Source organism: Bufo gargarizans, chromosome 3 (genome assembly GCF_014858855.1).
Source record: "Bufo gargarizans isolate SCDJY-AF-19 chromosome 3, ASM1485885v1, whole genome shotgun sequence".
In the NCBI taxonomy this organism is placed as follows: domain Eukaryota; kingdom Metazoa; phylum Chordata; class Amphibia; order Anura; family Bufonidae; genus Bufo; species Bufo gargarizans.
Genome location: NC_058082.1, coordinates 89,121,828 through 89,142,543, shown reverse-complemented (window position 1 = coordinate 89,142,543; position 20,716 = coordinate 89,121,828). Strand labels below are relative to the sequence as shown.

At 47.4% G+C, this 20,716-nt stretch overlaps 1 protein-coding gene across 1 annotated transcript in view; it reads left to right on the top strand.

Annotated features, from left to right (window-relative positions):
• The first annotated feature begins 7,906 nt into the window (after nucleotides 1-7,906).
• MPHOSPH8 (M-phase phosphoprotein 8) overlaps nucleotides 7,907-20,716 on the top strand; it is a 32,898-nt gene continuing 20,088 nt past the window's right edge. Inside the window, exons 1-3 of the mRNA XM_044285951.1 lie at nucleotides 7,907-8,105; nucleotides 12,328-12,483; nucleotides 12,582-13,364. Of these exons, the coding sequence (XP_044141886.1) occupies nucleotides 7,959-8,105; nucleotides 12,328-12,483; nucleotides 12,582-13,364 (1,086 nt within the window). The 5' untranslated portion in view covers nucleotides 7,907-7,958. The remainder of the gene's footprint in view (nucleotides 8,106-12,327; nucleotides 12,484-12,581; nucleotides 13,365-20,716) is intronic.

Here is a 20,716-nt window from a genome sequence, read left to right as displayed (position 1 = left end):
GTAGGAGACACCGTGACACAACTACCCCTAAACTATAGAGACATTATAGGCCATTACACCACTCTGTAATTCCTAATTTGGGACGTGCGTTATAACACCTTGGAAGAGCCCTGGGATAGCACCCTGCGCACGCTGCAATTGGCGTCACGACAAATATAAAATATTATCCACCCATACCTGGCCACTGCACACATACCTATTGATGTGTCTGTGCACACATCAATATTTTTTTTATTGGCTGTGGTTCAGTGAAAAAAGTTACACGCTGCGTGGTATGGACAGGGTATATGTGTCCAAGGTGTCGGAACGTATAACAGCGCCACGGGTTGGGTAAATCATGGGCCCTGTTTGTAATCTTTTGACCTGGAGAAGCTGCTGCTCAGTAGCTTGATAGTCCTGCTTGAGGGGCTGATGGGGGTGGTGGCAGCTCGAGTCCCTTGTTGGGGAGTCTCTTGAGATCGGTGGACATTGCGGACCTCCAGCGGGGTCGATTGGCAATAAACTAGTCAGCCAGTCGGACGGCTTGCTCTGGGGTGTCAGGCTTCCTGTCTCATACCCACTCTTGTATCTCTAGGGCCATCTTCTCAATAAGTTTCTCGATCACGCCCCAAAAGGCAGCAGCGGAGTGGGCAGCCCGACCTTCGAGCCAGCAGTTGCAGTGCTGGCATATTTGATTACCAAACTCTACATAGGAGGTCCTTTGGCGAGACAAAGTCTGAAAATTGGTGCGATAGCTCTTGGAGGTGATGGTAAAAAGGGACAACAAGTTGTCCTTGATAGTCCTATAGTCCAGGCAGTCCTGGGGCCAAAGAGACCAGACAGCATCTTGGGCCCGGCCAGTCAAACTAGTCCACAGGTATTTAGCCCAATCAGCTGTGGGCACCTGGTGCATTAACAAAACTTTGCAGATGTTCATCAATTTCGATACTGGACTCATTAAACACCTGAACGTCCCTGTAGCGTAGATGGTTTCCTTGGTGGGGGACCACCCTGGAGGTAGTGGCTGGAGCTGGCTGTAGGTGTATTGGAACTCCAAAAACAGATTATATGACCCAAACTCTCCATGTTTGAGGCACTGGGCCCCAATGTGACAAACAACTCCTGGATCCGTGCTGCTTGGGACGGAGTTGTTGACGCTAGACTGACACTGGATCCTTGATCTGATAAGCAGTTTAATTCCTCTGGGTCAACCTCGGCAGGGTCCTCATCGTCCTTCCAGATGTTCTGGTCACCCCAAAGGACCAATTTCTGGGTCAAATCTGGGTGTCGGTGGTCTGGTATTCAAACTGTTGAAACTGGCACAGTTCCTGTAGCTGCCGTTTCCTGTTGCGGCTGTACATCCACTCTGGTCTTCTTCCCAAGGCCAAGCTGGTGGGGTTGGACATGGTGGGGTCTGAAACCGGCTCTGTATGCCTCACCTATGGCCTGCTGGTTGTGTCTATATGTCCCCCTGGTTGTGGAGCCCTTGGATGGTGTCTACGACCACCAGTCCCCTGCAGCTCCCCTGGATCAACCGGGCTAAGCAGAGTCCCACTGCTGCCACCGGTTGTGGAGATATGAGGGTCAGTGGGTACTCTCGTCCGCCGACCTGGCTATTTTTATAAAGACTGTGCAGGGCCAGGGCTCATACCACCGAACGCCTGTGCTCTTTTCCCGTGGGTGGAACACTACTCAGACAACACAGGGTGAGAGTACAAAGCTCCAGGAAGACATTATTGCATAACCAACAGTCAGCAGCATATAATACAGTCCCAGCAAGGGTACTGGTGACAGCGATTCACCCTTCTGCTGACTCACCAGGGATTAAGCCTCCGTGACTTCTGGGCGGCCCAAGACCAACTACCCCAGCCAGTAGCACCCTGCTTTGAGCGGGCACCCAATGAGAGGAGGTAGCAGCAAGCTTAGGGAGCTGGCCATGCACAATGAGGTATGTGGCCAGGTGACCCAATCGTCCCAACCTGGACTCTCCAACTCGAGGTTGCAGAAGAGCAGTTCTGAAGTCCACCAGTTGGAACTGTGGTCCCTAGGCTAACGTCCTGTAGAATAGCAGCTAATGACAGGGGCAGTCGCCCTTTTATTTCCCTCACCCATTTCAGTGTATTGGCCCCCATAGGATTGGTTGGCATTTCAATCCGGCTGCATAATGTCATTCTGATGACACAGCTTTTCCACTTGAGCCAGACAGGCTAAGGCTCCTTGCAGACGAGCGTGTCCGGATGCATCCCGGTGCATTGTGGCAAACCCGCGCGAGTAGGTACGCAATTGCGGCCAGTTTTGACTACGATTGTGTTCCGTTGTTCAGTTTTTATCGCGCGGGTGCAATGTGTTTTGTACGCGCGTGATAAAAAAACTGACTGTGGTACCCAGACCCGAACTTCTTCACAGAAGGTTCAAGGTTGTGTAGATTGCATAGTACAATAGGGCTGGAGGGGTTAAAATAAATAAATAAATAATTTAACTCACCTTAATCCACTTGCTCACGCAGCCGGCATCTCTTCTGTCTTGTTTTGTGAGGAATAGGACCTTTTGATGACGTCACTGCACTCATCACATGGTCCGTCACATTATCTTTTACCATGGTGATGGATCATGTGACGGACCATGTGATGAACGTAGTGACGTCATCAAAGGTCCTATTCCTCACAAAACAAGACAGAAGAGATGCCGTCTGCCTGAACAAGTGGATAAAGGCGAGTTAAATTTATTTTTAACCCCTCCAGCGCTATTTTACTATGCATTCTGTATTCAGAATGCTACTATTTTCCCTTTATAACCATGTTATAAGGGAAAATAATAATGATCGGGTCCCCATCCCGATCGTCACCTAGCAACCGTGCGTGAAAATCGCACCGCATCCGCACTTGCTTGCGGATGCTTGCGATTTTCACGCAACCCCATTCATTTCTATGGGGCCTGTGTTACGTGAAAAACGCACAAAGAGGAACATTCTGCGATTTTCACGCAACGCACAAGTGATGCGTGAAAATCATCGCTCGTGTGCACAGCCCCATAGAAATGAATGGGTCAGGATTCAGTGCGGGTGCAATGCGTTCAACTCGCGCATTGCACCCGCGCGGAATACTCGCCCGTGTGAAAGGGGCCTAAATGGCTCCTAATACACAGCAGGGGGGCTAATGCAATCCACTGGTGATGTCATTAGCAGGTCCTTTCCCATTCATCTGCTGGCTTGTTAAGGCACTGCAAAGTGGATTCAAGTTGCTGTGGTGGTCAGACAGATACAGGAAAGACACATTAAACAATAGCTCATGTCCCTGACTGCCTCCCCAAAACAATGGACAAAGAAACCGTACACCTGGTGCAAATTAGGCCCCTTTCACACGAGCGAGTATTCCGGGCGGATGCGATGCGTGAGGTGAACGCATTGCACCCGCACTGAATCCTGACCTATTCATTTCTATGGGGCTGTGCACTTATGCGTTGCGTGAAAATCGCAGCATGCTCTATATTCTGCGTTTTTCACGCAACGCAGGCCCCCATAGAAGTGAATGGGGCCGTGTGAAAATCGCAAGCATCCGCAAGCAAGTGCGGATGCGGTGCGATTTTCACGCATGGTTGCTAGGTGACGATCGGGCTGGGGACCTGATCATTATTATTTTCCCTTATAACATGGTTATAAGGGAGAATAATAGCATTCTGAATACAGAATGCAAAGTAAAATAGTGATGGAGGGGTTAAAAATTAAAAAAAATTAACTCACCGAGTCCACTTGATCGCATAGTTGCGGATCTGTTTTCTTCTGTAATGTTGAGCTGCCGGCTAAGGACCTATGGTGACGTCACATCACATGATCCCTCACCATGGTGATGAACCATGTGATTGGACCATATGATGAGCACAGTGACGTCATCAAAGGTCCTATTCCTGTGCACAGCAAAGAAGAAGACAGAAGAGAAGCCGGGCTGCGCGATCAAGTGGATTAAGGGGAGTTAAATTTTTATTTTTTTATCCCCCTCCGGCCTTATTGTACTATGCATTCTGTATTAAGAATGGTATTATTTTCCCTTATAACCATGTTATAAGGGAAAATAATACAATCTACAGAACACCTAACCCGAACTTCTGTGAAGAAGTTCGGGTTTGGGTACCAAACATGCCGATTTTTCTCACGCGAGTGCAAAACGCATTACAATGTTTTGCACCCGCGCGAAAAAATCATCCATTTTCCCGCAACGCACCCGCATCTTATCCGGGCAAAAAACATGACGCCCGTGTGAGAGAGGCCTTAGGCCCCTTTCACACGAGCGTGACGGATTAGGTCCGGATGCGTTCAGGGTGCGTTCAGTGAAACTCGCACTATTTTGCAAGCAAGTTTTGTCTGCGATTGCGTTCAGTTTTTTCCGAGCGGGTGCAATGCGTTTTGATGCGTTTTTCACGCGTGTGATAAAAAACTGAAGGTTTACAAACAATATCTCTTAGCAACCATCAGTGAAAAACGCATCGCACCTGCACTTGCTTGCAGATACAATGCGTTTTTCACACAGCCCCATTCATTTCTATGGGGCCAGGGCTGCGTGAAAAACGCAGAATATAGAACATGCTGCGATTTTTACGCAACGCAGAACTGATGCGTAAAAAACAACGCTCATGTACACAGACCCATTGAAATTAATGGGTCAGGATTCAGTGCGGGTGCTATGTGTTCACGTCACGCATTGCACCTGCGCGGAAAACTCGCTCGTGTGAAAGGGGCCTGAAGAACAATCCACCCCCCCCAAGTGGCCAGGTGTTATCATCAGTGAGCATGATGTCGTCACAGATCCCTCACATCCAAAGATCAAACTCGCCCTAATTGCACATGACCGTATGGCTTTTTCAGTATTTTGCGGTCCGCAAAAAATACGGATGATGTTCAAGTGCATTCCGTTTTTTGCGGAACGGAACAGCTGGCCCCTGATAGAACAGTACTATCCTTGTCCATTATGCGGACAATAATAGAACATGACCTATCTTTGAATAGAACATTCCTTATTTTTTTTGGGCGGACCCATTGAAATGAATGGTTCCGTATACGGACCGTATATGGAACGCAAAAATCTAAACGTAAAAAAAAAGAGGCCTAAAAAACACAGTGGGGGCACAGGTACTGAGTGGCAGCCTGTTCACCGCAAACAGGATTGGTCTTTAGAGGGGTTGTATCATCTTGGACATTGGGGCATATCGTTAGGATATACCCCCCATTGTCTGATAGGTGCAGGTCTCACCTGAGCGTGCAATGTGCAGAAAGGCGTACCGCGCATCCGCAGCCGCCCTCAATTCATTTCTATGGGAGTGCTGAAAATAACCGAACACTTAATGGGTTTCCAGAAATCCATGTGCTTGTTGCCTCATTCAAATAAATGGAACTGATTTTTTGCCACAAAATCTGCTGGGTGTAAAGGCACCCTAAAAGTGAATGGAGTGGTGGACCAGTCAGACGGGGACTCTGGAGGCTGTAGATAGCAGATAAATACTTTCTGGGGGATAACTCTGGATGGCAAATGTACATGTCACTGTGCACTCAAGCCTAGCAACAGGTTAGGGTGCATTCACATCACCATTTAGCTTTCCGTTCTACTGATCGGTCAGAAGAAGAGAGAAAAAAAAAACAGGATCCAGTAAAAAAAAATTTATCCTGTTGCATCAGTTGTCATCCGTTTGAGCCATTTTTTTTTAGACGGGGTAAAAAAGTCCTGCAAGCAGTACTTTTGTTTCCGTCTAAAAAAAGTATCTCAGATGCAAATGGTTCAAACATGTGACAACTGATGCAACAGGATCCATTTTTTCACTGGATCCCGTAAAAAAACGGAACCTACGCAATCCTATGCATAAGGCTTCATGCACACGACTGTTGTGTTTTGCGGTCCGCAAATTGCGGATCCGCAAAACACTGATGGCGTCCGTGTGCGCTCCTCAATTTGCGGAATGGCACAGACAGCCATTGATATAACTGCCTATTCTTGTCTGCCAAACGGACAAGAATAGGACAGGTTATATTTTTTTTTGCGAACCACAGAATGGAGCAACGGATGTGGACAGCACGCGGAGTGCTGTCCGCATCTTTTGCGGCCCCATTGAAGTGAATGGGTCCGCATCCGAGCTGCAAAAACTGCGGCTCGGATGCGGACTAAAACAACGGCCGTGTGCATGAGGCCTTACTGAATGAACAGGCTCAGGTTTTCTTATTTTATTTACAGGATCCTTTTTTTTTTCTCTCTCTTCTGACGGATCAGAAGAACGGAAAGCTAAGGCTACGTTCACACTAGAGCTTCTATTTTCTGGTATTGAGATCCGTCATAAGGTCTCAATACTGGAAAAAAAAAACTTCCTTTTTGTCCCCATTCATTGCCAATGGGGACAAAACTGAACTGAACGGAATGTTGCAAAATGCGTTCCGTTCTATTCTCATACCGGCGAGCAGACCGCAGCATGCTGCGGTTTGCTCTCCATCCTGGGATGCAAAGCAAGACGGATCCGTCATGACCCACAATGCAAGTCAATGGGGACGGATCCGTTTTCTCTGACACAATAGAAAACGGATCCGTCCCCCATTGACTTTCAATGGAATTCATGACGGATCCGCCTTGGCAATGTTAAGAATCTGTCCCCTCCCAAAACCATCCCAAGCCGCCAGCAGTACCTGCGTGTAGCCAGCAGTGCGGTTCTGATGATGCCTTTCTTCCTGAAGGCAGATGCAGCAAAAGTACGGAAAACTTTGTTTTATTCTCTGCCCGGCGCGCTTCTCCACACATGTTTGAGGTCACGGAGGCAGCGGCCTCCTTGCTTCAAGTCACGGTAACCGCGCCCCCGTCCCCTTTGCTGTGACTGACAGCCGGCAGTTCGGCTGGCTTTGCCAAACTCTCTGCATAAGCGCTGTCAGTCACAGCGAAGGGGCAGGGAAAGGGTGCGGTTACCGTGACTTGAAGCAAGGAGGCCGCTGCCTCCTTGACTAGCTCGCGCATCGCGAGATTCCGGCACTGTAACTTTGTGAGCAAGGAGGAGATTCCTGGATGCAGGCGGTGCTGTGCTCCTTAACCGTAAGTAACCGCGCCTTGGGCTCCTTACTTGGCTAATTTACATATTGATAAAATAAAATAAAACCACACAGAGCTCCGGGACAGGTATATTGCGGACATATAGCGGTAATCTATCCGTGCATGTTCATAGCTCTATAGGGTAAAACTAGGTGACAGAATCCCTTTAAAGATAATACAACTGGATCTGTTCATAACTGATGCAGACGGTTGTATTATCAGTAACGGAAGCGATTTTGCAGAGCCCTGCCGGATCCAGCAAGAACGCTAATGTGAATTCACCCTCACTTGGAAATCGCCACATACAGGGGGAGATTTATCAAAACTGGCGTGAGAGAAAACTGGATCAGATGCCTTTAGCAACCAATCAGATTCCACCTTTCATTTTCCAAAGGAATTTTGAAATATGAAAGGTGGAATCTGATTGGTTGCTAGGGGCAACTAAACCCGTTTTCCGTCACACCAGTTTGATAATCTCCCCCATGTTGCAGACCAGCGCTATGTCACGTGCTTTGCTTGAATACACGGTGCACGGCCATAGAGACACCTCTCCACCCCGCTACAGTAATACCAATAAGCTACCGCTAGCAACGCATGCGCACAACGTGCCAGACAGTAAAGCATGGTCTAGGACTCCCTGGCATTGCCTGAAGTTACCTCGCAATGTGTCCCGCCTTCCAGGCGATGCGATGCGATGCAGCGATTGGCTGCTCTCTTCTTGTCAGGAGTCTACAATATCCAATCAGATTTCTTTGCGCTTGCCCGCACCCTCGTTCTCCGCATCCCATTGGATGGAACGGGGAGACCCAATCCCCCCCCTCGCGCTGGTCTGTGATTGGTGGAGCGCGCCATCCTCTCCGGACGTATCTGGGAGGTGTGTGGCGCAGGAGGATTTTCCCCGTTGTCGACTGCCTAACTCGAGCCATCATGGCGGAGTTTGCGGGACATGATGGCAGCGGTGCTGTCAGCAAGGGGGGCGAGCTGGAGAATCCCGGGGAAGGGGCGGAGAGCGAGCAGGAAGACGAGGAGGACGTGTTTGAAGTAGAGAGCATCCTGGACTCCAAGATTGAAGGGGTGAGTGAGAGGATGTCATAGGGAGCTGGGGGGCCACAGTGTGGACGAGGCCCTGCCCTGTGTGATTGGGACATGGCACTGGCACTGTTTAAACTAAATGTGCTTATAACCCCTCTCAGCCTTAATGCACCCCCATCTTTACTCTACTGCAGTGTATAGAGGGTTAAAAGGGGGTGAAATTAGGGGATCAAATCATCTGGAATTTGGGGTCTTCAAAGGGCGGGGACTGTTTGTTTACATTTGCCTCCTGCAGATTGATTGGTCACGTCTCCTTCTCCCCCCGGCCCTGGTTCAGGAGCTGATGGCTGGCCCTGATTTCGGAGCTGATGCCTGGCCCGTCCGGTGGCTCTGGAGGTGAGGTCTAACCCCTCGCCAAGGTGGCCCTGGTTCCGAAGCTGATGGCTGGGCCCCCGGTGGCCCTGGTTCTGGAGCTGATGGCTGGCCCCTTCCGGTGGCTCTGGAGGTGAGGTCTGGCCCCTCGCCAAGGTGGCCCTGGTTCTGGAGCTGATGGCTGGCCCGTCTGGTGGCTCTGGAGGTGAGGTCTGACCCTCCTGTGGCCCTGGTTCTGGAGCTGATGGCTGGCCCCTTCTGGAGGTGAGGTCTGGCCCCCCCCCCCCCGGTGGCCCCGATTTCGGAGCTGATGGCTGGCCCGTCTGGTGGCTCTGGAGGTGAGGTCTGGCCCTCCTGTGGCCCTGGTTCTGGAGCTGATGGCTGGCCCCTTCCGGTGGCTCTGAAGGTGAGGTCTGACTCCTCGCCAGGGTGGCCCTGGTTCCGGAGCTGATGGCTGGGCCCCCGCCCCCCCGGTGGCCCTGTTTCCGGAGCTGATGGCTGGTCCTCCGGTGGCTCTGGAGGGGAGGTTTGGAGCCCCTGTGGCCCTGGCTCTGGACGTGAGGTCTGGCCATGGCAATCTTATGTGTTTGCAGTCTGACTGTCCCCTCTTCTTTTTTTTAAAGGAAACTAAAATCTGAAATATTAGATAAGTGGCAACATATGTCTGGCGGCCCCTTATCCCGGCAGCATGCTGATCTGGGCGTGCACATTGTGGGGCAGTCTGTAAAGATGTCTAGGTGTATGAGCAGCAGAAGGCTGAAGTCACAGGTGCAGATTTTGATGGAGATTTATTATTTTTTTTAACCAAAAGCACTGGGTGTTTGGCATGGTGCACGTGTCTAGGGAAGGCGCCCCACATAGTAATGAAGTAAGACCGCCACTCACTAATGGTTGAATATGTATCTTCCATTCACTTTTGGAAAAAGCTCTGACTCAGCCGGAGCGCGTCACCTATCTGTAAGTAAATGTGACATTAGAAGAAGACACGTCGGTATCAAAATGTTTCTCGTGTTGGCATATAAATATATCGAATTGTGTTGAGAGTCGAGACTACAACTCCCAGCATGCACTATTTTATTCACTTCTACAGGAGCTCTGAAAATAGCCACGCTGAGAGTTGTACAACAGCTGGAGATGCCGACCCCTTTCCATTGCATGCCGTAGTACGTAGTAAGGCACAATACTATGCTACATGAAGGCACTCAATGGCGGCACACACAGTTCCTCCGGCATTGCCTTATGAAACGCTAGGCCTGTCGCCATATGCATGAAGGCTCTGCTATAGCTGACATTGACGTATTCTGTCCATACGTAGCAGACATGACGGCCAGTTCTGCTGGGCGTGCATGGAAATGGCTCCCAGGACCCATCACCTACCAGTGCCACCCAGTAACATGCAGAGCGGCCCTGTCGGCAGATTACAGAGCGGGAAGGTGTCTCAGGACCCTCTCCCAGGATGTTCCTGCAGTAAGTGTACTTCACGCTGCCAGCTGGTGTCTATCTTCCTCTGAAGTGCAGGTTAGTAAGTTATCGGTATGTCCCCCCATCACCCCCGTAGTACAGAGTGACCACCCCGGTCTCCAGCAGAACCCTGAGGTGAAGCGTACCCATCTTTTGGTGCTGGCTGTAGCTGTCGGGCGTGATCTCTGTGTGACGTGCTGCCTCCTATCCGTATGTGTGATGTGCAAACACTGCGCTGCTTTCTCCTGGCAGGAACTGACTGTCACAAAATACACAATTTCCCTATAAAGGTGGCTGTGCCAAGTTTTGAAATGATGGAGAGCCCATACTGCATTGGACTGGTCACTATCTGGGGTGACCAGTGGAAAGGGGGTATTCTCAGCCAACGAGCCACCTGCTGACTGGTACTTTGGTGAGATCTTGTTCTTTGATTTATTTGTATACTTTATTTAGGATCGGGGGGTGGGGGGGAGCACTGACACTCCTCCAACAGGTGATGCTAAGGAGGAAGAAGGGTCAGGCATGTTGAATTTCAACACCTAATCATCTTGTCCTGAGGAGAGGAGCGTGGAAGTGGCCCCATTGAGAACACCGGCACCCCCCCCCCCCCCCATACACATTCCTGTTTGGTCCAACCATGAGTCCTCAATACAGATAGGTGGCGGATTCCTCTGCCTGTGGCTTTTCTCCTTTTGAGAAGAAATGATGAGGCATTTTGAAATCCAGTATGTCCAGCCATTCTTTTTCCCCAACATCTGCCATCTGCGGAGAGTCTGGACAGCCCTGTACACGTTGGGTGGTAGTTTGGCTGCCAAAAGCATTGGGTTCAGCTGATCTTTAGTACATGTGGCCCTATTTAGGCCTCATGCACATGACCGTATGCGTTGTGTGTATGTATATATTATATTATATTATATATTATTTTTTTGGGAAACCCATGACCCCTTATTTTTTTAAGTAAAGTACGGGACATGTTCTATCCTTTTGCAGAACGGATGTATGGAAGCAGAAAGTATACAGATCATCTGTGTACTTTGTGCACCCGTATGTCCGTTCCACAAAGGATAGAACATGTCCCATTCTTGGCCTCAAAATGTGGACCACAAACCCGTTGAACTTAATGGTTGCACACAAAAAAAAAAGGTACGCAATGCAGATGTCACATGGACCTCACCCATATTTTGCGGATCCACGTTTTGCTGACCGCAGAATATATACAGTCGTGTTCATGAGGCTTTAGGCTGAGCTTCTATAGGAAGTCAATGGGTGCACAGTTTGTGGGTTAACAAACAGAAGCACTACCTTCACGTTCATGCAGCTACTGTCCACCGTGGGTGCGCCAGGTTGTGGACAAGCCTTATGCTGGCTGTATGTGACAGTCAGTCAGTTGGGCTGTGTATGGGAAGGGGATCCCAGTACATGACAGAACAGTCCTTGGTGTGGGCTGGATTGTGCCCCTTATCCAGGGTGCTTTCTCCACTGATGGTGACGTGTGAGGCGCCTGTCACCGCTCTGTTGTCTGCATGACTTGTATGTTTGCAGTGCACAGTTGTGATAAGAGAGGACAGGAAGGTGCACCCTGGGGTGTACGGCTCGCATCTGACACGGAGTAGCTGGACATGCTATGGGAGTCATACAATATATTGGGCTGAATATGCACTTTGCAGTTGTAGCCATAATTGTAAGAGGTCTGGATAAGACCGCGCACATCTAATTTAATTTGCTCATGGACAAAGCAGGAAGCTCCTCGCAGAATAAAATCTTTAGGTTTAGCTTGCCTCCTTGATGTGTCATTATCTGGAAAGAACTTGAAAAAACGATAATGGGATGAAGGGACAGAAAGGGCTGCATTCTGTGTGACACAGAGAAGCACTGTTGGGTTACCCAGCTGCTCTGTCATTAACATGCAGAGCCTTTGGTTGTATGCAGCCCTCGTGAACCTTCAACGTCAAGGAACGGCCTCCAAATAACTGTCCCCATTAGAGGAGATTCTGTATAATTGCTGCACGTATTCCCTCCGCTTCCCTCCTTTATCTGGGCCATGTTATTCTTGGTTCCCCCTAGCCCTCCCATGTCAGACTTCTGGCTGCAGATGTCCTAATTCATTTCCACGTGGGAAAGTGCCCTGTCTTGTGGTAGATCAATGCAGACTGGATCGCAATTCATTCATTTCATGTATGCTGCATCTGCTCAGTGCTCCTTGGCCATCTGATGATTGGTTCAGACTCCATTATGTTCTATTGCCATCTGTATAAACATTACAGGTGAAATCCAGAGCGACTGTGACCGATCATAGGATATTTCTAGGGGTCAGTGAGTATGGACCCTTTACAGTTCCTAGTTGAAGAGGTTGGACTTGGACTACCTCTTGACATAAAATAGACCTGCTGACACAAGTACTATTACTGAAGGTTTCTCGTTCTTGTTACAGGGGGAAGTGCTGTACCGTGTGCGCTGGAAGGGATACGATTCTGAGGGAGATACCTGGGAACCAGAGGCCCATCTTGATGACTGTAAAGAGGTTCTCCTTGAATTTAGACGGAAACAAGCAGAAAGTAAGCAGAAGGCTACTAAGAAGGAGACACTGGTAAATATCCTGTATCATGTAATAGGATAATAGTGAGCCGTGAAAATAAGAGACTGATTCTTTAAAAAATTAATAATTTAAATTTTCCCCTCCCGTAGCTGAAATTGAGTGAACTCTTTGATGCAGAATCTGACAGTGACTCCCAGCATAGCACAAAAGATGAAGCTACCCAGAAAAAGAAGTTGAAGGAGGAAGAAGACAAAAAGCAGCAAGATGACACAAAAAAGAAGTCAAAATCTGGAAAAAACAAAGAAAAGTCAAAGTCTGAAGCGGAACCATCCGAAAACCAACTTGTTGACACAAAGTCAAAGAGAAGATTATCGGAAACCACAGAGGACCACAGTAGCAAGAAGTCAAAAAAGGAAGAGTCGAAGAAATCCAAGAAGGAGGACAGCAAGGATGGTAAAGTGAGGAATAAAGAGGAACACAAAGAGAAAAAAATTAAGAAGGCTCCTGAGCTGGAGCAGACTGATAAACCACAATCTCCAGAACCTGAGGTAAATGCTGGGGATATAAGCGGGGAAGGTCTTGTAGATGATGGAGATAAGCAGGGTCAGGATGAGGTCATGAAAAGCCAGGAAATGCTGGTGGATGCTCCAGAAGAACAGGCTGCAACAGGGCCTGTGGATGTGGAGACTGGTAACATGAAATTGAAAAAAAAGAAAAAGAAACACAAGAAAAAAGCTGAGCGAGTAGATGATGTAAAGACCATGTCCATTGATGAAAGCCACATGGAGAAAAAGAGTCTCCTGAAAAAGCAAAAGTCGGTTGATAAGGTGAAGGAGGCATCCACTGCAGAGAAGCTGCCAACCCCAATCCAAAAAACCTCCAGACCAAGTACTGAAGACAAGGGACGGAAATCTTTGGAATTCTTGACAGAGGTACGTGTCTCCCTAGAATTGTTAACAGCATTTTTAACCACCTTTTTGCTGCCAGGGGTTTTACAGCATTTTAGACCTCTGTTAGCCAGGACAACTTTTACACTTTTAGGCTCCATTCACACATCCGTGGTGTGTTGCGGACCCGCAACACACCCGCCCGGCACCCCTATAGAAATGCCTATTCTTGTCTGCAGCTGCGGACAAGAATAGGACATGTTCTATCTTTTGCAGAGCTGCGGACCCGAAGATCGGGGTTGTGCTCCACGGATGCGGACAGCACACTGTGTGCTGTCTGCGTCCATTTCGTCCCCATAGAAAATGAATGGGTCTGCACCCGTTCCGCAAAATTGCGGAACGGATGCGGACCCATTTGCGGACGTGTGAATGGAGCCTTAAAGGGTTTCTACCACCAGAAATACTGTTATGTAGCTGACTGACATTAGCGATTGGCTAATGTCAGCACTACATAACAGTATGTTTCTAACAGTATTTCCTGCAGCCGTTTTTGTTAAAAACGTACTTTTATAGATATGCTAATGAGCCTCTAGGTGCTATGTGGGCGTCATTAGCACCTAGAGGGCTCCGTTCACTAACCAGTTCAGCCGCCCATCGCGTCCCTCCAGCCAGCCCCGCTCCTGTTGATTGACTTGAAACTTCTCAGTATCGAGTACCAATTCCCACGCCGTGCGCTTCTGTATTCGGCGCAGTGAGTGAATGCTGCTCTCCTGGTGCCGGCTTCCTCATTGTAAAGTAGTTGGCGCAGGAGCAGTGAGGAAGCCGGCGCCGGGAGAATACAGAAGCGCACGGCGCAGGCGCGGGAATTGGTACTCTATACTGAGAAGTTTCAAGTCAATCAACAGGAGCGGGGCGGGCTGGAGGGACGCGATGGGTGGCTGAACTGGTTAGTGAACGGAGCCCTCTAGGTGCTAATGACGCCCACATAGCACCTAGAGGCTCATTAGCATATCTATAAAAGTAAGTTTTTAACAAAAACGGCTGCAGGAAATACTGTTAGAAACATACTGTTATGTAGTGCTGACATTAGCGAATCACTAATGTCAGTCAGCTACATAACAGTATTTCTGGTGGTAGAAACCCTTTAACATGTACGCTTATATGGGTTGTACAGTTGAAACCTTTCCTGTTTTTGGTCAATTAGGATTACTATAATTTGCCAAATGCCAGAATAATGAGAGAGAGAATGTTTTAAGGCATTTTTATTCCTTTCTGCAATGTCATAAATTTACATACGCTAAGATTACTATGCCTTTAAACAATTCTGGACTGCCCATATTATTATTATTATTATTATTATTATTATTATTAATTATTTAAGCGCCATTCATTCCATAGCGCTGTACATATGATAAGTGGTGCACATACATAACAGACAATTGTACTAATCATAAACAAGATGAGTTACAAACTGGTACAGAAGGAGAGAGGGCCCTGCCCGTGAGGGCTTACAATCTACATGCCCATATGATGTCATGTGTTTGGAAGCTTCTGTTAGGTTTGTTAGCAACATCTGAGTTAGAGACACATCTGTAGATGTATTTAAATGAACACCTGAAACACACTGCTTCTTTGTGTAGCATCATGGGAAAGTCTAAAGCCCCTTTCACACGGGCAATTTTTCCGCGCGGGTGCAATGCATGAGGTGAACGCATTGCACCTGCACTGAATCCGGACCCATTCATTTCTATAGGGCTGTGCAGATGCGCGGTGATTTTCACGCATCACTTGTGCGTTGCGTGAAAATCGCAGCATGCTCTATATTGTGCGTGATGGACCGTGTGATGAGAGCAGTGACGTCATCAAAGGTCCTTTAGCCAGGTCCTGAAGAAAGAAGAGGACATCCGCTACGCGACCAAGTGGATGGGGCGAGTTAAATTTGTTTATTATTTTTAACCCCTCAATAGACATTTTAGTAAGCATTCTGTATTAAGAATGCTATTTTCCCTTATAACCATGTTATAAGGGAAAATAATAACATTTACACAACACCGATCCCAAACCTGAACTTCTGTGAAGTTCGGGTCTGGGTACCAAACATGCCGATATTTTATTATTTATTTATTTTTCTTTCATACGCATGTGCAAAACGCATTAAAACTCTTTGCACTCTATATGTGCTTGTATATTTCTATATGGGCGTACCACAGGCGTCAGAAGGAAAGGAGAACCAAATGGCTTCTGGAAGACAGATTTCACAGGCGCAATCTTGCAATTAAACATACCCTGAGGTACCCCTAGAGTGAAAACCCCCAAAAAGTAACCCCATTCTGGAAACTACACCCCTCAAGGAATATTTCAAGGTGTGTAGTGAACACTTTGACCCATCGAGCATTTCACAGAATTAGGAAATGCTTGGCTGTGAAAATGAAAAATTACAAAAAAAAATTCCCCCCCGAAAAAGTTGCTTTACACCCACATTTTTTACTTTCACAAGGTATAATAGGACAAAATGCACCCCAAATTTTGTTTCCCATTTTGCCACGAATACACCAACACCCAACATGTGCTCAAAAAATGATGTATGGGCGCATGGCAGGGCTCTAGAGTCAAACTGCTAAATATGGGTTTTGCTGACATTACTTGGCAGACATGTATTTTAGTTGCCATGTCACATTACATAAATTCCTGAGGTCCCCAGAAATAAATTTTGAAGAAAAGTTGGAAAAAAAAAAAGCCTTTTTTTGCAACAAAAAAAAACTTGCAGTGCAAACTGAGCAGACACAACCAGTAATGGACACTACTGATTAGTGCTCAGTGGTTGCAAAATGCACGTACGCAGATGGTGCGTTCGTGCAAAAACCTAAACTCACACTGTCTCTCTTACTACCACTAACCAAAAAAAAACAATAACCTAAAAAATGTGCAGATGCTACGGAGCACACTACTGATCAGTGCTCTGCAACACGCACACAGATCGTGCGTGCAAAAACTGTAGTATAAAAATTCACTACAGTGAACACTGGCTAAAAATGTGTTATCTACCGTATCTTTCGCCCCATAAGACAGGGGAAAATGGCAGTCTTTTGGGGCAAATGCTGCCATTTTTACATCGCAGTGCAGCAAAGTATCAGTGAGGAGGGGCTGGAGGCCGGCAACTTGCGGCGGGCCCGGTGCAGTCATTGTACTCTTACACCGGGCTCCGCCGCTCACAGCAGTATACGTATCTAAACAGTAATCCTTAACCTCCAGTAACTTTAAAGCAGCGCTATCCTGTTTGTTTACTACTTACAATCAAGCTCCGATAACAGGCAGAGCGGGCGTCGTCATAACAGATCTCCCTTCCTATAACAGTGTCATCAACGGATCCCCCCCCCCCCCCCCCCAATAACGGCATCATCCACAGATCCCCCCCCTATAACGGTGTGTGATCCACAGATTCCCCCCCCCTCCTCCATAGCAGTGCGTGATCCACAGATCCCCTCCATAGCAGTGCGTGATCCACAGATCCCCTCCATAAGGCTGGGTTCACACGGGCGTGACTGATTTGTTCACGATGCGTCCCGGGTGTATTGTGGCAAACCCGCGTGAGTAGATACGCGATTGCAGTCAGTTTTGACTGCGATTGTGTTTCGTTGTTCAGTTTTTATCGCGCAGGTGCAATGTGCTTTGCACGCGCGTGATAAAAAAAAAAAAAAGAATGTGCTACCCAGACCCGAACTTCTTCACTGAAGTTCAGGTTTGGGTTCAAGGTTGGTTATAAGGGAAAATGTATAGCATTCTGAATACAGAATGCTAAGTAAAATTGGGCTGGAGGGGTTAAAGAGGACCTTTCACTAGAATAAAACTTCTAAACTAACTATACAGACATGTAGAGTGGCGCCCAGGCATCTCCCTGCACTTACTGTTTTATACCTGGGCGCCGCTCCGTTCTCCTGGTATCTTCATATAGTTAGGCTCCACCGGTGTCTCATTCTCCCATGCTGCAGCGCTGGCCAATCACAGCGCTCAGCTCATAGCCTGAGAGGCTTTTTTTTCTGTAGCGCTGCGATTGGCCAGCGCTACAGCATGGGAGAATGAGATGCCGGCAGGTTCCCCTGGGTGGAGCCTAACTATATGAAGGTACTGGAGGCTATACCGGGAGAACGGAGCGGCGCCCAGGTATAACAGTAAGTGCAGGGGGATCCCTGGGCGCTGCTCTACATGTCTGTATAGTTTAGTTTAGAAGTTTTATTCTAGTGAAAGGTCCTCTTTAAAGAAAAAGTAAGAAATAATTTTACTCGCCTTAATCCACTTGTTCACGCAGCCCAGCATCTCTTCTGCCTTCATCTGTGAGGTAAAGGACCTGTGATGACGTCACTGCGCTCATCACATGGTTCGTCACATGATCCATCTCCATAGTAAAAGATCATGTGATGAGCGCAGCGACGTCATCACAGGTCCTTTACCTCACAGATGATGGCGGAAGAGATGCCGGCTGCGCGAACAAGTGGATTAAAGGGTTTCTACCACCAGAAATACGGTTATGTAGCTGACTGACATTAGCGATGCGCCCATGTCAGCACTACATAACAGTATGTTTCTAATGTTAGTCCCTGCAGCCGTTTTTGTTAAAAATGCACTTTTATTATATGCTAATGAGCCTCTAGGTGCTATATGGGCGTAAAATCAGCACCTAGAGGCTCCGTCCACTCACCCTGTATTCCGTCCAGTGTTGTGCCCGCCCAGCTCCTCTTGATTGATGCCACTGTTCCTTGCATCGTTGGCGAAATCCCGCGCCTGCGCCGTTCACTTCGGTCTTCGACGCAGGCGCAGTGAGTGAAGGGCGCTCTCCTGGTGCCGGCTTCCTCACTGTGACGTAGTCGGCGCAGTGAGGAAGCTGGCACCAGGATCGCATCTAGGTGCCTCTAGGTGCTATATGGGCGTAAAATCAGCACCTAGAGGCTCATTAGCATATAATAAAAGTGCATTTTTAACAAAAACGGCTGCAGGGACTAACATTAGAAACATACTATTATGTAGTGCTGACATGGGCGCATCGCTAATGTCAGTCAGCTACATAACGGTATTTCTGGTGGTAGAAACCCTTTAAGGTGAGTTATATTTTTCTTTTTCTTTAACCCCTCCAGCCCTATTGTACTATGCATCCTGTATTCAGAATGCTATTTTCCCTTATAACCATGTTATAAGAGAAAATGATAATGATCGGGTCCCCATCTTGATCGTCTCCTAGCAACCGTGCATGAAAATCGCACCGCATCCGCACTTGCTTGCGATTTTCACGCAGCCCCATTCACTTCTATGGTGCCTGCGTTGCATGTAAAACGCACAAAATAGAGCATGCTGCGATTTTCACAACGCACAAGTGATGCGTGAAAATCACCGCTCATGTGCACAGCCCCATAGAAGTTCACCTCACGCATTGCACCCGCGTTGAAATCTCGCCCATGTGAACCCAGCCTAACAGTGTGTGATCCACAGACTACAATTAGTTCAAAAGCACACCTTTTGGTTAAATTTTTTTTTTTCTTATTTCCCTCCTCAAAAACCTAGGTGCGTCTTATAGGGTGAAAAATACGGTGTATATATTTATATATAGCCCTAACTACTTTTTTTTTTCCAACTAAATTTGCAATCATCACTGCGTGGTGCAGAGCTGCAAAATGTTAAAAATAAATAGAAAGACCTTAAAAAAAAAGTGCCAAGAGGGACAGGGACGGAGGGTGGTTTAGAGATCTGGAACAGCTGCAAATAATAAAGAAAAAAATCTGTGCAGCTATTCTAGATGTTTTTCTTTCTTTTCGTTCCTCAGAGCCCCGCGCACCTTGTGCCGTACATGTACGGCACTGAGTGTTAAGGGGTTAATCAATGATTACACGTACCCAAAAGGATGCATTAAAAACTATAAATTGTCCTACAAAAAAATAAGCCCTTAAACAGGTACATTGGTAAAAAAAAGAAAAAAAGTTATAGCTCTTGGAATGCAATAAAAACCCCTTAGTGACACGCACATTTTTTTTAAGGGCAACGGCACCAAATATTAATGAAATGTATGTAAACTTTTGACTTTGCAGAAAGTAATAAAAATGCTTTAGAACATTGTCTGTCTGTCTGTCTCTCTGTGTTTTTCTTTTTCTTTTTCTCTCCCTCCTCACCAGTAAACTTCTGTTTTCAACTGTACATGGTTGGGTACTTGGGGGGAGATTTATCATTCCCTGTGTGCCTAAGGCAGGGTTCACACCTGAGCGTTTTACAGCGCGTTCAAACGCACTGTAAAACGCTCAACACATGAAAACCAATGCTTCCCTATGGGAATGGTTCTCACCTTGGCGTTTTACAGCGTGTACGATCGCGCTGTAAAACGCCAGACGCATAATCAAGTACTTGAGCTTCTTTGGGGCGTTTTGACGCGCGTTTGTGGCCATAGGACACTGCAGTCAATCACACAAACGCGCGTCAAACGCGCGTTTACTATTACAAAAAACGCGCGACAAAAACGCGCGTTTGAGAAACGCTCAGGTGTGAACCCAGGGTAAAAGGTGGATAATGCTCCTACTGAATTTCTTCCTGACACTAGCTCCCGGCTCCTCCATTCCGTGTCTCGCAGGATGTAAACTTCAATTTTGATGGCACTGCAGCTAAATGCTGGCCGCAGCGGTGACCTGTTCCCCTTGCATCATGACAAATGGTTACATGAAGGAAAGGGAGCAGCTGCCCCTGCAGCCAGCCATTGGCTGCAGCGGTGTCAAACCAGAGATTTACATCCAGGGACCCAAGCAGAGCAGCAGAGGCTGGGAGCCAGCGTCGGGAAGCCTAAATTACAAATAAAAATAAAAAAATCGTACAACAGCTTATGCTCTCAAATATGCTGAAACAGAGGCCATGCAATATTTAAAGGGAACTAGTCACCAGGATTTTGTGTACAGAGCTGAGGACATGGGTTGCTAGATGGCTGCTAGCACATCCGCAATACCCAGTCCCCATAGCTCTGTGTGCTTTTATTGTGTAAAAAACTGATTTGATACATATGCAAATTAACCTGAGATGAGTCCTGTCCCTGACTCATCTCACATACAGGACTTATCTCAGGTTAATTTGCATATGTATCAAATGGTTTTTTTTACACAATAAAAGCACACAGAGCTATGGGGACTGGGTATTGCGGATGTGCTAGTGGCCATCTAGCAGCCCATGTCCTCAGCTCTATACACAAAATCCCGGTGACAGGTTCCCTTTAACCATCTACAAATGTATTAAACCATATGCTGCACTCGGCAAAGAGCTGCTTAGTTACTGAAATCTTCTTTTTAGGAGAGCGCAGCATACGGTGTATAAAAATACACACAACCACCTTCATGCAACTTAGTTTCAAACTGTGGTAAGAAGTAAAAATTGCA